This window comes from Doryrhamphus excisus, chromosome 11, assembly GCF_030265055.1.
Source record: "Doryrhamphus excisus isolate RoL2022-K1 chromosome 11, RoL_Dexc_1.0, whole genome shotgun sequence".
Taxonomy (NCBI): Eukaryota; Metazoa; Chordata; class Actinopteri; order Syngnathiformes; family Syngnathidae; genus Doryrhamphus; species Doryrhamphus excisus.
The window spans coordinates 13,194,755-13,207,774 of record NC_080476.1 but is presented as its reverse complement, the minus strand read 5'-3'; the positions used below and the strand labels follow the sequence as shown (position 1 = coordinate 13,207,774).

Genomic DNA, 13,020 nt, shown 5'->3' with positions numbered 1-13,020 from the left:
GACTGTTAAATGCTGAATATGGCGGACATTGTAACGTGAAGTACCGTCTTCTTGGGGAGAGGGAACATTTGTCCATCATAGTTGACAGTTGGGATTTTTTTTGACATGACGTTGTTTGCCCCCCCCCCCCATCAGCATTAACGGTTCGAACTTCTGGTCAGACTTTGGCGATGAGGAACGTAGTTCTGGTTAGTTGGAGCGGCCGCTTAAGAGTTTGGGTTCTCACAACAATATGCGTTCAAAAGAGTAACACTTTAGCATCTCGAAAAAAATCTGAGTATTCCATTGTCCTTCCATGCACGGATGAAGATGTTATGACTGTACCACTGCGACGCCACGATCAGTGACCAGAATATTACATATGGCCTTTATTCCAATATTTTGGACTAATATGGCCGTTTATTCATGAATACGTGTGTGAAATATGGTGAGAGAGTGACGTCTGGATATAAGAACATCACGTGTTACGTAGGGTGTGGCTGGCAACATGGGTGCAGGAAAAGGGCGGAATATGTACAGTGGTACGCCCCCCCCATGCACTACCTAACCACTGTCAAGGTTGAATGTCCGGTCAACAAGCCTCTGAGCCCGTTCTCCCGTGATCCCGGCCTTCCTTCAAACGCTCCGTAATTGGAATGATGAAAAATGTGGTCTGCGACAGTAATGGACGTGGAATCATCCAAGGAAACATTCCTGCATCACAGCAGACCTCAGATGCAGAGTGCACTGTAATTTAGCTTCTCATGCAGACGTGCAGACTCGTATATTTGTCCACGGGCAGCAGCAACCAAATTACAGGTCTCCTGTTTCTCCTGCTTTCTGCTTTGACGGCGTGGAGTGTTTTATGGCCCGGTCCCTTCGTGGAGGCCAGGAGCTGTTGTCCTCTGTGGAGATTAAGTTCTAGTGAGTCAGCACTGGGAGCCATGCTTGCAATTACATATGAAATATTTCATGTGGCAGCTGGCTAATATCCTCCATTAAGTATAAAAATGGCTTCAGGAGGAGCCGACTGTTGCAGACGTTCTTCAAATGTACGAATAAAGCTACGAATCAACTCCCATTCCTATTGTGGCTATTGAACATGGAATCTCTGTCGGCTTTTTTGTCGAATTTCCAGCAACGTGATGCAACTACTGCATCCTTATTGGTGTGTACTCGCCGTGGCAGGAATTTAGCATCTGATGCTTTGCTGCTCCTGTCTTTGCTATCGCTACAAAACCATTCACAGGCAGTATTTCTCCAAAGCCCGCCCCCTTCCTCGGCTCGCTGTAAAAGTATCCCAGATGTGCACACCTTGCCCCTCCTCCCGCCGTCCAGCCAATATATGGCCCGCAAGGTCACATACCAACAACGGCCTCTGCGGTGCCGCGCCATGACACCGTGTTCCATTCTAGTCAGCCCCGATGCAAGATGAAGAATGATTCATCAACGTTATTTACTTGGAGTTACTTTGGAGGAGGAATTTGGAACCTCGGTGACCAAAGCGTAGGGCAGGAACACTTTGCTCACGGCCTTCAATGCCTTCCCTGCTGGCCTAAGCACACGAGAGCACTGGATGAATGTAGTCCTGCCAGTCTACTTCCTTTCTTGGGTGTTCAATTTTTGGAATGATAAACCAGATATCCACTTTGACAAGCAAGAGATATGATAGCGTTGGAGGCAGCCTTCTCAATCGACAAGAATCTGAAATCCTTAGACTGATCAGCTGACAAGCAAACAGCTAAACAAGGCCAGAGCGATTGATAGTCGTAGCGTGCTAGTGCTAGCTAGTCACCGCAACAGATTGTCAACACACCAGTCAAACAAAAATCTTAAGTTCATTATTGATGGTTGATACAATAGCGGTCTAGTGGTAAAGTGGTGCTATTACCAAGCGGATTTGATGGGTAAGTCCCCACTGAAGGCCCAGCTAGGAAAGGCCCCGCCTCCACTGGTTCTGATTCTGGACTGGCAACATCAGAAAGTAGAAGAATAACAGAACTAATGCTGTGAGTGAAACAGAGGAGGCGGAACGTGACGGCAGAGAAGAAGCCGTTTGGCCGAAGACCACCAAAAAAGACGAGCCAAATACTACTGACTGAAATACTCCTAATAGACGGAAAACCGCTAGACGTCACTTCATGATTCAGATTACTTCTTGCGTTTGTGCCACAGTTATTCCAACGGCAGAGAAGAACTCCAACTGGATGGACGCTAAGGCACAAGAAATCCAAGGAAAGAACAACGACAGCGGCTCGGTAATAATTTTGGTCTAAGATCACAACCAAATGGAATAAGCTCGTCAGCCCCGATGCCCGTTTGGTTTTATGACGCCCAATCACGTCATCACTGCGTGATGTGTACGTCAACTTCCTGTCGCATAAGCAGAAATAAAAGTGGTTAGCGGTTGTAAAAATAGCTGCTGAAGTGTGGGTGTGGCGCTACTCTGCTGCTGCAGCTGCACAGAAGCTCCTCCGGTGGACCTGTGGACCAGACCGGTGGACCAGACACGCTGGACCGACTCAGAAGTCCAAAAGAGAAAAGTTCCTGACTCGGGACTTTGTCTGACTTTCATTGACCACAGCCAACTTCCAGTCCTCGCTCTCCGCCAGTTGGCAAAGGAAGCCCAAAACCACACAGCGTCCTTCAAGTCAGGATGACTACTTTGGCGACGTTGGCCTGGCCAGATGAACTCAGCACTCGAGAAAGCCGCTCATGGATCTACTGGTGGGAAATACCTGCTGATGACGAGTGAGAGCTGCTGGGTGCAGTTCTTGATCCGGTTCTGCGCCTCCATGTGGGTCATGTGCTCGGTCGCGTCCCCGTTAATGGCCAGGATGGTGTCGCCGGGGCAGAGGTCGCCTTGGGCCGCTTTGCTGCCTTCTGTTACCTGCAGAGAAGAAATGACGTAAGGAGGATGGAAAGCATTGTCAGCACAACGGAATGTTCCGTTAGCATTAGCTGCTATCTATCGGGGGATGGGGGGTTCATGCTGGGTAATCCCTTCATTGACCGCCAAGGTTCCCAAAGCAGGGTTTCCGTAGGGGGAGGTGGAAAAAAAATGGCTTAACCGCATTAGCATCTTTAAAATACCTCAAATTAAATAATCCCACTTGAGTTTTACTACTTCCCAATCGTCACTGATATCCCAACTACTGTGTTACTGTGCAGGAGAAGGGGGTGCATGTCTGAAGGGGAATGCCACTGAAAGGTTTGGGAACCACGGATCGACCGCATCCTACTTGGACCGGTTTTCCTCGGTGAGCTGCTGCCCTGCGATCCGTCATTCCATAGCGACATCCCAGCCCCAATGGGGAGGCTGAGGAGTGAGGTGGGTGTCCTAGTGGTCTCCGTCCATCCATACGGACAGAGAACATGTGACAATCATTTCCTTTTCTTACTCCAGTGCTATTTTTCGAGGTTGTTCCTGACTGTCACAACATTTTAGTAAACTTAATTAGCGCTATTACATCAGAGTCCTTAAGTAATCACGTGCTACGATGGAAGTAGGTTAGGTACGCATTTGAAGAATCTCCCTGAATTATTCTGGCATTCCCTATTGTGGAAAGCCCCACTCCATGAACCAGGAAGCTGGGAATTTCCAAAATAGATGTAGTATTCCATGTTTTGATAAAAGTCTTATTTATGCCACATGACTAGTCCTTATTAACGTTGATTAAATCTGGAATTACTGCAGCTTCTGCTGGGACATGAGCACCGTGCCAGCTGCCTCCCAGTCTGATTGAGCTTTTCCCGGGAATGAGAAATATGGTCATGTTTCAATCTCTCAACATCCCTAATGGATACAGGATGTTTTTAAACCCGCTAAAAATCGAATTAAAAAATTCTCACTAATGAACTCATTTAAAAACGGCGCAGCCTGGACCTGCGCTTCATTTTCTTATCCTGACTGTGATACAGTAAACCTCGGATATATCGGACTCGGATATATCGGAAATTCGCTCACAACAGACAGATAAAGAACCAATTTTTCTGTAATGCATTTCCAATAAAAATTCATTGCATATATCAGATTTTTTATAACGGATTTCGCCTATTTCGGACAAAATCTCCAGTCCGGTTCCAATGCATTTCCATTAAATTTCCCTCGCATATATCGGATGGCCGCATCGTGGCGCTCCGATTCGCCGAATCGTGACAGGCCGCTATACGACGTCATTTGCAGCGTTTGCAGCGTTGCCTGCGCGTCCAGGTACATTGGAAACATAGTCAAGGAAGTGCCTTTTTAGAACGGATAAAATCCGATTTACGCATATACCGGATATAAATCCGATATATGCGTAAAACGGACATTTTCCGGTATACGCATATAACGGATTTCGCTTATATCGGACAAAACCAGTGGGAACAATTGAATCCGATATATCCGAGGTTTACTGTACTTTGCCCCGCATCCTCAAGCCAGCAAATTAGAAGCCATTCCCAACGCCGTCCGACTGGATCTAACGCTTAGCGGAGCTTGAAATTACCACCTGCCTTCGGAATTGCACCCGCAAACAGATTAGTCGGGACGAGGTTGCAGTTAATGAGCGCCTTGCTTGTGGAGCGCCCGCCAGTCGCCTTCCTCCTGTCATCATGTGTTTTGAAGCCGACGGCTCCGTCATCTTCATCCCGGCAAGATGGCCGCCTGTACAGATAACGTCCTACCGCGGGGTGGGGGTGCATTATGGTGTCACGGTGGAGTGATGTTAGCAATGCGTTCCAAGGCAAAAATGGCGGCTTTAACGTGATTGGGTCCAATTGGCTCCACGCTGCAACTCTTTACGAGGCGCTTGCACTGCGCCCGTTAACTAGCAAGCATTTTAAGAGCAAAGGAACTGAAGTTCACGCTCCATCAAGTGCTAATAGCTGAGTCGTGTGCTTCACTTGTGGAATTCCGAATTTACAGCCTCTGACTGCTGCGCACCCCGCCACCCCCAGTCCCCCGAGCACCCCTCTTTTTGCCCATGACTCACTTCCAGTAAACTGAGAGGTCATTGTGAGAAGTGTGTGTCTGTGTGTGTGAAGCCAACCTGCCTAAACGATAATTGTACGCACACAAGTCCCGCAAAGCAGTAAAGCATGAATGACACTTCCCAAGTCCAAGGAAAACCGGCTCAGTCTCGCATGAGCTGACGACCTGCGACAGGAGGTCAAGCTTTACCCACGCCATTTAGCACCAACCTCCGCCCACCTCCGCCCGCCGTGTTTGGGTGTTTTTATTCTCGGGCCCGTGTTGTGTCACCGTGGACCAAAGTGCAGACGCACACACAAAACATTACACAAAACATTACCTCGGGGTCAGGACACTGATAAAGTGGAGAATGAATCACACACACACACACACACGGCCCTATGCTGAGCGCATCAACGCTAGCAGCTCATACCCAAATGTTAGCTTGCAGTTCGAGTCTTACAATAATAAAAATTGGATCCACTTTCTTCTAAACTCACCACATTCGTCTAGTGGTCTTACATTAATACAAATATTGTTAAAAATATCATGTATGATATGATATAACATAATATATCAATTAAAGGACTTTGGATATTATCATGACTTCCACACTAGCAACCACAGGGGGCGCCAACAGCCTCAGTCGCTTAGCATGTTCCACACGTTCGCCACTAATCACTAACAGCGGCAATGTCTGAAATATGACTGCATATGCATATACATATGCTGAAATATGCATATACATATGCTGAAGGAAGACAAGAGACATGCTAGTTTGTGAAAATGCTACATGGCCGCCATGACATCACCCAGACGTGTTTGTATTTGATCTAATGACAGATCGTCCAGACTGAAGTCCAATGCGGCTCATGTTTGATGACATCACGTTTGGGTGAACTGCAGGACATTTGGCAAATGCACAAACCAACTTTGCATAAGCGAGTGAGTGTCTCCGCCGTGGCCGCCATCGCCTTCTAATTTGACGCACCCGACCTTAGGACGCTTTATTGTCGCTATTAAAAATATATCGTATATCTTCATGAGACATCTACTCTGCATCTTTATGACTTTCTTCAGGTGGATTTCTTCAGGGGACGGGATTCCAGTCCTGTTCCTTGCGTTACTGTGGGATGCATGAAGGCCATTTTTGGGCTGACTGATGGTGTGCTAGGTGCGATGGTATGCTAGGTGGTGTGCTAGGTGATGTGCTAAGTGATGTGCTAGGTGCGATGGTGCGCTAGGTGATGTGCTAGGTGATGTGCTAGGTGCGCCGGTGTGCTAGGTGATGTGCTAGTTGCGATGGTGTGCTAGGTGATGTTGCTAGTTGCGATGGTGTGCTAGGTGCGCTGGTGTGCTAGGTGATGTGCTAGGTGCGATGGTGTGCTCGGTGTGATGGTGTGCTAGGTGATGTGCTAGGTGTGATGGTGTGCTAGGTGATGTGCTAGTTGTGATGGTGTGCTAGGTGATGTCCTAGTTGCGATGGTGTGCTAGGTGATGTCCTAGTTGCAATGGTGTGCTAGGTGATGTGCTAGTTGCGATGGTGTGCTAGGTGCGCTGGTGTGCTAGGTGATGTGCTAGGGGATGTGCTAGGGGATGTGCTAGTTGCGATGGAGTGCTAGGTGATGTGCTAGTTGCGATGGTGTGGTAGTTGCGATGGTGTGCTAGGTGACGTGCTAGGTGATGTGCTAGGTGATGTGCTAGGTGGTGTGCTAGGTGATGTGCTAGTTGCGATAGTGTGCTAGGTGATGCGCTAGGTGCAATGGTGTGCTAGTTGCGATGGTGTGCTAGGTAGTGTGCCAGGTGCGAATCTTCCCTTTGGCCAAGCGTGACGCTTCAAGCCCAGCTGAAGTACGCTGGTGTTTACAGTGGACACATCATCAATCCACACTTGTGGCTCCTTTTGACCAAACAGGCTGCAAGTGATGACTCGATGCAGGGGGAGGGAGGACGACACCAGAAACAGAAAGGGGAGTCATCGGGAACATGAGTGTGCGTTTGCTAATGTCTGGAATGGTGAAAATCACTGATATGAGTCATGATAGCACGATCAAGTCAAGTCGTTAAACCAACCAGGTGTTGGGCGCCCATTCATGCCCTCGGGTATTTACATCCAAGATGTCTCGCTTTTCCAGCCTACCATGGCCAAGTCCCAAAGATCTACCTCCTGCATATATGTACTCTCTTTATAAGTATGCATATATAGCAGTACATTGTACATGTATATCTGGATGCATGTGGTGACATGATCAATCTACTATCAATCTACTGTTAGCAAGCTAATTGAGTGCAAAAAAGGACGTTTTGTGATTTAAAAAAAATACATTACGTAAGAACACGGCTGTACACACGGTGTATTAATAAAGTTACAAGATATTGTATGCAAACCAAGACAAAATATTGGCATCAATTTTGGACGTTAAAGACGCTAACATTTCATGGGATCCACTTTGGGATCCACTTTGATGGCACGTCCTCGGGTGGCCAATGAATCACGTAGTACTCCATGACCAGGAAGTGGCAGACATCCACCAATGTCCTAGCATTGTTCTTCCACCGCTCGCCTCCAGGAAGTTCTTTTGCTTAGCTTGTGGACCTGACACGGGTCACGACCATCCGTGATCGGAACCCTGAAAAGAAAAAAGTGGCTGCCACGGAGCGGCGTGAGGTCGAGGATTAAGTGGCGTCGTCAGCAAAACAACCACCAGCAGCTTTAGGTCACATGGTCCTCCTCTGGTATGTGACGGACAGACCTGGACTGACAGGTCAAAGGCTGGATGGACGTGGGGTTCCTTCAAGGTCCCTTCAAGGTCCCTTCAAGGTTCCTTCAAGGTTCCCTATTATGGAAAAGTACTTCTTATTGATGTCTCATGCAGTATGTAGCGCACTATGTATTGCAGTTTGTGTTGCAGTATGTATTGCAGTATGTGTCGTGGTATGCGTTGCAGTATGTATTGCAGTATGTGTTGTAGTATGCGTTGCAGTATGTGTTGCGGTATGCGTTGCAGTATGCGTTGCAGTATGTGTTGTGGTATGCGTTGCAGTATGTGTTGTGGTATGTGTTGCAGTGTTTTATTCCAGTATGTCGTAGTATGTGTTGCAGTGTTGTATTGCAGTATGTGTCGCAGTATGTATTGCAGTATGTGTCGTATTATGCGTTGCAGTATGTGTTGCAGTATGTATTGCAGTATGTGTCGTAGTATGTGTTGCAGTGTTATATTGCAGTATGTGTCGTAGTATGTGTTGCAGTATGTATTGCAGTATGTGTCGTAGTATGCGTTGCAGTATGTGTCGCTGTATGTATTGCAGTATGTGTCGTAGTATATGTCGCAGTGTTGTGTTGCAGTATGTATTGCAGTATGTGTCATGGTATGTGTCGCAGTATGTATTGCAATATGTATTGCAGTATGTGTGGCAGTATATATTGCAGTATGTGTCGTAGTATGTGGTATTGTGGTGACAATAACAACAATTGTGTGGCAACGGTGGTATTGTGGGATCTGGGGGGGGTCTGTTTGGGTCTGGTTGAGTCTGGTTGAGCTTTGTGATGCTGTGTTTGAGCCAGCGCGTCCTGGCAGCAGACCGCCAATCACCTGGCTGACGTTTTTAACGCGTCCTCTCCAAATGTCTACGCAGTAACATCAGCCACAGAATGTGTACTTCCCAGACACCACGGCCTGCAAGCCTCCATGCCAACCGTGGGGGGGGGGACGCTCACATAAGAACCAGCTGCCGTCATCCATCATAGTTTTCAAGTATTGGCGTTTAAAGCTAGACAGGAAGTGGCGGTCGATGTCAATCATTCAAGCCAAAGGAAACATCAGCAACCTTATGGAGGACTTTGGTCTTGTTGACGCCATTGGACTCCGGTGCAACCTTTGGACCAGCACCAGCCACCTGGACCTCTCCAAGATAGCAAAAAGCACCGACACACCAATCCCTGGCTCGGGTGGCGTCACCCACTCTCACGGAAAACCTGGAAATCTGCTGACCGCTTTTCCAGAAAATGAGACGAGGGTGAAATTATTGATCTCCCCGTCTTGTGAATCCACACGGATTAAAAGTCCAGAGCAGACGTGTTGAACCTCTAGTCTAGTCAAGTATCGACACGGCCTGAAGCTCCAAGTCAGGACTCCAGACTAAACTAACCTCTCATCCCGGCTCCAATTAGGCGCCTAGCGTCCTGGCGTGGATCTACTCCCCCTGCTGTGGGGGCACGCCATCAATCTCATCGCTTGGACTTTTGGGGGGGGAACACCTGGAATCCGTCAGCAGCGCCAATAAGCACTGAAGAAAAACAAATGTCGGCGCCTCCCCCTCGGGGCCACCACGGCCAGGCCCCCCCTTACCCCCCCACCCCGCCCCCGCCTTTCCACAAGCCCTGCAGTGGGAGTGCCGTGTGTTTACTCTGGCCCGGCATGAGCGAGTGGCTACTGCCAGCGCTCCGACGCCTGACCCATATACCGAGGGTCGGGAAAGTTCACCGGGGTTCCGCACCGGCTGTAGCTCCGCCTTCTCGTACATAAACATCATCAATGGTGGACTCGGGCACCCAAACTTTAAACAAAAGAAAGAAGAGGTGAGCTGGTCTGGTTTCTAGTTTCTAGTTTAGTTGAACTGGTATGACTGGCAACATGGGATTTGAACTTGATGTGCAAAGCGGATCTTCAGTCAAACAACGCGACCATCTGACATGATGTCTTGGATAAAGTATGAGCAGTTAAAGCAAGTATCTTTGGAACTGTTAAGGCGGGGGCATCCAAAGGTTTTCCCAGCGGACGGCCACGTCGGGAAAAATGACAGGATGCAACTTAGCCGCATTTTGTAAAGCAAAGTTTTATATAAAGTTAAAAAAAAAAACTGCATCCAGTTGGTGAAAAAAGCATCAACTTCACTTTCTTCAACTTTTTTTTCCAAATATTTTCACTTTCTTCATAAATGATATATATATAAAATGTCAAAATATGACTTTATTCTCATATAACTTTTCCCAATGCATTTTCCAAAAATTACAACTTTGAACTCTTTGCTTCCCAGTAATACTAACAATAATAATAATAATATTATTATTATGTTGTAATATTATTATTGTAAAATTGGGGCTTTTTTGTGTTAGAATTTGACTTTTTTCACTTTTTTTTCCTTTCCATAATTATGACTTTATTCCTGTAATATTTTTCAAATGAACTTGGACACCCCTACTTGAAGCAGCAGAGCGGATAAAGAAATAATATTACTAATATAATAATAATAATGGACATTTGACAAGATGTCAATCACCCCTGTGCTGTTAGCTAACAATGCAACTAATGAAAGTGAAATGGTGGCCAATCATAACCATCATAACGACCATAGGTGGGAAAGACGCTCGGAACCTACCCTGGAGATGGTCAGCGGCGTGCTGAAGTCCCGTCCCCCCACCAGGCGAAACCCCCACGGGGAGGGTCCCTTGAGAGTCACGCTGTAGGGCATTCTGGTGCCTGGAAAAAGCAATCTATCCACGGAGAGACCGGGGGGAGGGAAGTCCTGTTCCGAGCTGCCGAGCAAAGCGCTCCCGTCTGACAAAGCTCTCCCCCGGCGGTGAGTCAAGTTTAAATAAGAGCTGCCTGTGACGCTCTGTGACGGGCAGTCCGGCCCGCCCACCCCCGGCCCACTGGGAGGAGGGGTGGGAGGGGGCGTCGGTAGCCTTCATGCTGCTCCTCCTCCTCCATTCATTCCTTTTCACTTTCCTTCCCCGGTGAATGTTCCTAATGTTTTTGTTTAGTGGACTAACTAAGACTAACACTAGTCCCTCGCATACCGCGGTTTATTACTTCCAGTGATAAGTGAATTTCCCTGACTTGCCTTCCATCTGACATTATTCGAGCTCTCCCACATTTAATAACTCGTGTTGGCAGCTTGGCAACTTTGGCACGAAACCTGCCCACATTCCAAACCCTTTAAAAGGCGTATGTTTTCAAAAGCAGCTAGCTAGCGACAAATCTACCTTTCTCTGGCTTTGCGGGGGAACTGTCTGGCATTTGGGACTTAAAAGTGAAAGCACTTGTTGTTCTGTAGTTTATTTTCTGCTGAGAGGTCCGCCCCACTCCAAAGCACTCTCAAGCGGTCCGCGTACCCCAAAGGGAACAAAGTCAGAATTCAAATGTGAAAAAGTTGAAATAGCTGAGAAATTAAAAAAGATAAAAACAAAAGCAAAAATGAGCAAATGTGCTACTAATACCAGACTCTTTCACTTGCATGACATCCTGGCTGGCCCACTTGGACGTTCTCATCCGCTCGTCCGTGAGTCACCGAGGTTGTCGCTGCGGAGATGAGCTCAGACATTCCGCCGCATGTTTCACACTGTCTCAAGGTCTGAGTCAACCTGGGCCGCTACCTTTTCACTGCGGTTGCCTCATCGCACTTATGGTCGTATCGGCACCTTGTAATGCAATTACACGTTTTACTCTATCCAGTACTTCATGACTCATTGACACGGTGTACTTACATTGAAATCAGAGGTCACGGTGCCAAGTGGAAAGTCGAGTATTAGGAATATAAAATCATAAAATAAGACATTTTTCGGTCAAAAACTGTTCTTGAAGTCCAACCCGCACATCGAAAGTCCTTGTCATATTGCAGCTGGAATATGGAATATGATCTAAAAATAATTACAATATGATTTGATAAAGGCTTTTTTAATGGCCATAAATGCTCAATGCTAAAGGGCTACGTGGGTAGCGGTGCGCATGTTTCCATGTCATGTTTTTATAGGTCCCATACACCAAGAATATCAACTTCCCGCAATGTCCCCTTGCACGCAGGAGAATGCTACACGGTTTACTTTTGAGACCGTAATCCACGCCGAGCTAAAACACGACTGTGAAACCCGACGTTAATTCCAAGTCTTATTTATGTTTTATGTGTCTTATTTTGTCTAATTAGGTTTACTAAATTGGATAATAGGAGAGCAAAGGTGACTATAGGGGTGTTATTTCATGTCTACTCTTCTCTAATAATTTATTAAAAAAGACATTTTGAAGCTTCTTTGCTCTAACTACCAAAATATTCCATTTCTAGATCATAAATCAGGACGTTCTCTTAACACGGTCGGGTCTGGAACCAATTAGCCATACTAGACGAGAGATTATTGTCGTGTTCGAGCGCTGATTTCCAAGCTGAAAGGCAACAGGGAAGCCTGGGATTGGAAACGTGGAGTTTCATGCTTTCACCGCTGTTTGTTTTTCAATCAAATGTTCGGTTTTTCGTCAGTGGCGGTCAGAAGCTAAAATGGGTCAGCTGAGTTTGGGGTTTTGCGGATCCCCCCCCCCACCTGCCAAGAGTAACAACATGCCGTCATGACGTCGGTCCCCGGCGGACCAGAGCTTTCTCAAATTTGGGTCAACTCCCGTCAAGCCCCCTTTTTTGCCGGGCTAGTTTCATCAGCAGGGTCCTCGCTGTTAGAAATGGAAACCAAAATGTCCACGCAGACGTCACAATCAGACCTTTGTGGCCTTGCATGTTCACCACGTTTCCACTGGGGAGTCATCATGTCATTCAATCCCTGCTACCCTGAAAGCAATTCAATTATATTTACCAAGGGGGGGGGGGCGGGGGGGTCGTAGCTACCTGAAATTGTGACATCATGTCTAGTCTGGAAATGTTTAACTTTTAACAATCTCTTTAAAATGAATTATAACCAAGGCATGTAGAATCCATCAAAGCATCTCTGACTGGCACGGCCCCCGCTCCTCTAATTCTCCCAGGAAGCCACATTTTGGGCCTGAAGCCATCAAGACGAGTTTTATTGTGATGCGGGGGTCTGCACTTTCTCTTTCTCCATCATAAGCTCTCCCTTGAAAGGTCCGCCGTGCTCCTCGGGTCCTTGATTGCATCAGCACGTCACTGCCGCTTTTGCTGCAAAGTGCTCTGGGCGTCCGTGGACGTTCATCAGGAAGTATGTTGTGGTGTGTTTGGTGGGCTCGGAATTTACAATTCAGACTTATATATTATATTTTATTTTATTTTATTTTATTTTATAATATTACACTTTTTCTCATAATATTACAGGTTTATTTTTGTAAAACTGGCTTTTTACTTGTGAAATT

The 13,020-nt window shown here is 46.9% G+C and overlaps 2 protein-coding genes across 2 annotated transcripts in view; one reads left to right on the top strand and one right to left on the bottom strand.

Moving 5' to 3' along the window:
- pdlim4 (PDZ and LIM domain 4) overlaps positions 1–10,488 on the bottom strand; it is a 30,202-nt gene extending 19,714 nt beyond the window's left edge. The window contains exons 1-2 of the mRNA XM_058086677.1: positions 10,313–10,488; positions 2,718–2,869 (exon numbers count right to left, since the gene is read on the bottom strand). Of these exons, the coding sequence (XP_057942660.1) occupies positions 2,718–2,869; positions 10,313–10,405 (245 nt within the window). The 5' untranslated portion in view covers positions 10,406–10,488. The remainder of the gene's footprint in view (positions 1–2,717; positions 2,870–10,312) is intronic.
- Positions 1–13,020, top strand: part of pitpnab (phosphatidylinositol transfer protein, alpha b) — a 49,468-nt gene that overhangs the window by 16,239 nt on the left and 20,209 nt on the right. The window contains exon 3 of the mRNA XM_058086711.1: positions 3,151–3,310. The gene's annotated coding sequence lies outside the window, so the exon portion shown is untranslated. The remainder of the gene's footprint in view (positions 1–3,150; positions 3,311–13,020) is intronic.